Raw genomic sequence first — 1,909 nt, 5'->3', positions numbered from 1 at the left:
CCCCCACAGCTGCCAGAATTGTATGCATGTGTTGAGGAATTTAATAAGGAGAGCAAGAAATCAAATCTCCTAAAAATTCAGGATATTTCACTTAATGAGGCACAGAAAATGCTCACTAAAAACCTGGACGCCATGTCACTCATCAGTGGAACTGGTGTGAAGAGACAAGATCCCCAACCTGTCTTCACGTGCACAGTGGTTAAAAAAGAGGACCAGAAGCCAGAGTCCATGGCGGAGGTCCTGCACCACAGTCTGCTGACCAGCTCCCTGTCCCCCGGGGAGAGGCTCTCCAGGTCCCAGCAGAGACTGTCCCAGTATGGGATCCATCCACCCACGCACACTTTCCCTTATGAGATCCTCATCGACCACTCAAATGCGCTGTCACTGGTTGCCATGTGGAAGAAGATTCAGAGCATCAAAATAATGTGCAGGCTAGGCCTTCCCATTGCCTCCCCCCAAAAGTTTGTCTTTGGAGAAAAAGTTCCTACCTACTTCTTAAGGGAACAAGGTAAGATGCCCGGCTAGCTCAGTCGGTAGAGCATGAGACTCTTAAGGGAACAAGGTGACCTAAACAGATGAGGCCACGAGGGAGAAAATGAGTGGAAATCTAATTGCAAATGTATGCAGATTTCTAGAGCAGAAATAGTCAAATACTGACCCATGGAAATCTTGCGGTTCGGGGGTTCATGGCTGCTGCTCCTGCTGCCTGCAGTCGTGATAAAATGTAGAACAGAGGATCAAAGAGTCCAGGGTCAAGTCCCAGATTCATTCCCGAAAAGGCGTGCTGTTTAGGCATGCAATTTAAACTCTGCTTTACAAAACAGGCTGTTGGACTTGAACGTTAAAGCAGCCGTAACTGTTTCCTGTTAGATGAAGTTAGTTCTGAGTATCATCTTTTTTAAGTGTCTTGGCTTTGCTGCAATTAAGGGGGTATTTTAGAGATTTTTTTTTCACAAACTTTTACTGTTATTGCTACATCTCTATCCAATAGGGCTTTCAACAGAGGCCACAAACAGCAGGAAGAAATTCTCTCCTCATTTCTGATTCTTTAATATACAGGTGCCCATAAAAGGCCAAAGACCACACAGAGAAAGTNTCATTTCTGATTCTTTAATATACAGGTGCCCATAAAAGGCCAAAGACCACACAGAGAAAGTCAAAACTATATAAAACATATGATGCTGTTTTAAAAAGAAGGGAGCATCTTACACTTCAGGTCTCCATCTTTCTTATGTAATTTGAGAGAGGTAATAGTTCATTCTTTGTAGATATAAAAGTAGATTAAATCAATATTTGAGTCCCTCAAATATTGATGTAGGTTCTGATTCAAGTTAAGACCATTTGCACAGCAAATATTTTGATACCACCATTTTTTAAAAATTTATGACACATCTTCGTGGGGCACAGAGCTGACCGTCAGCACCTATGCCCAAGATGTGATGATCAGATCAATACTATCAGCGTGCCCACCACCTCGACTTGCAAGCACTCCTCGTGTCCCCCACCCGACCTCTCACCAATCCCCTTCCCTCTACCCCCACTGCCCCCTGGCAACCCTAGGTCTGTTCTGTCCCCTCTGCAAGTCCAACACACCACTGTGGTCTTTCTTTCCTTCCTTCTTTCTCTCTTAGCTCCCACTTATGAGTAAGGACACGTGGTATTTCTCTTTCTGTTCCTGGCTTATTTTGCTTTAACGTAATTTTCTCCAAGCTCATCCATGCTGCAGCAAATGGCAGAATTGCATTCTTTTTTATGGCAGAGTAGTATTCCGTTGTGTGTACATGCCATGTTTTCCTTACCAGTCATCCTTAAATGGACATTTAGGTTGGTTCTAACTTTTGGCTGTTATAAATAGAGCTGCGATGAACATGGGAGTGCAGGTGTCCCTTCAACATGGTGATTTCCACTC

The 1,909-nt window shown here is 43.9% G+C and overlaps 1 protein-coding gene across 1 annotated transcript in view; it reads left to right on the top strand.

Annotated features, from left to right (window-relative positions):
- Positions 1–9: 9 nt before the first annotated feature.
- Positions 10–1,909, top strand: part of LOC103608404 (chromosome unknown open reading frame, human C9orf153) — a gene marked incomplete at its 5' end in the record, with an annotated part of 6,753 nt that continues 4,853 nt past the window's right edge. Inside the window, one exon of the mRNA XM_008592842.1 lies at positions 10–508. Coding sequence (XP_008591064.1) covers positions 10–508 — 499 coding nt within the window. The remainder of the gene's footprint in view (positions 509–1,909) is intronic.

The sequence above is a fragment of the Galeopterus variegatus genome, unplaced genomic scaffold (assembly GCF_000696425.1).
Source record: "Galeopterus variegatus unplaced genomic scaffold, G_variegatus-3.0.2 Scaffold8396, whole genome shotgun sequence".
In the NCBI taxonomy this organism is placed as follows: Eukaryota; Metazoa; Chordata; class Mammalia; order Dermoptera; family Cynocephalidae; genus Galeopterus; species Galeopterus variegatus.
Note: the sequence above shows the minus strand (reverse complement) of the source record. Positions and strands in the feature narration are given on the sequence as shown.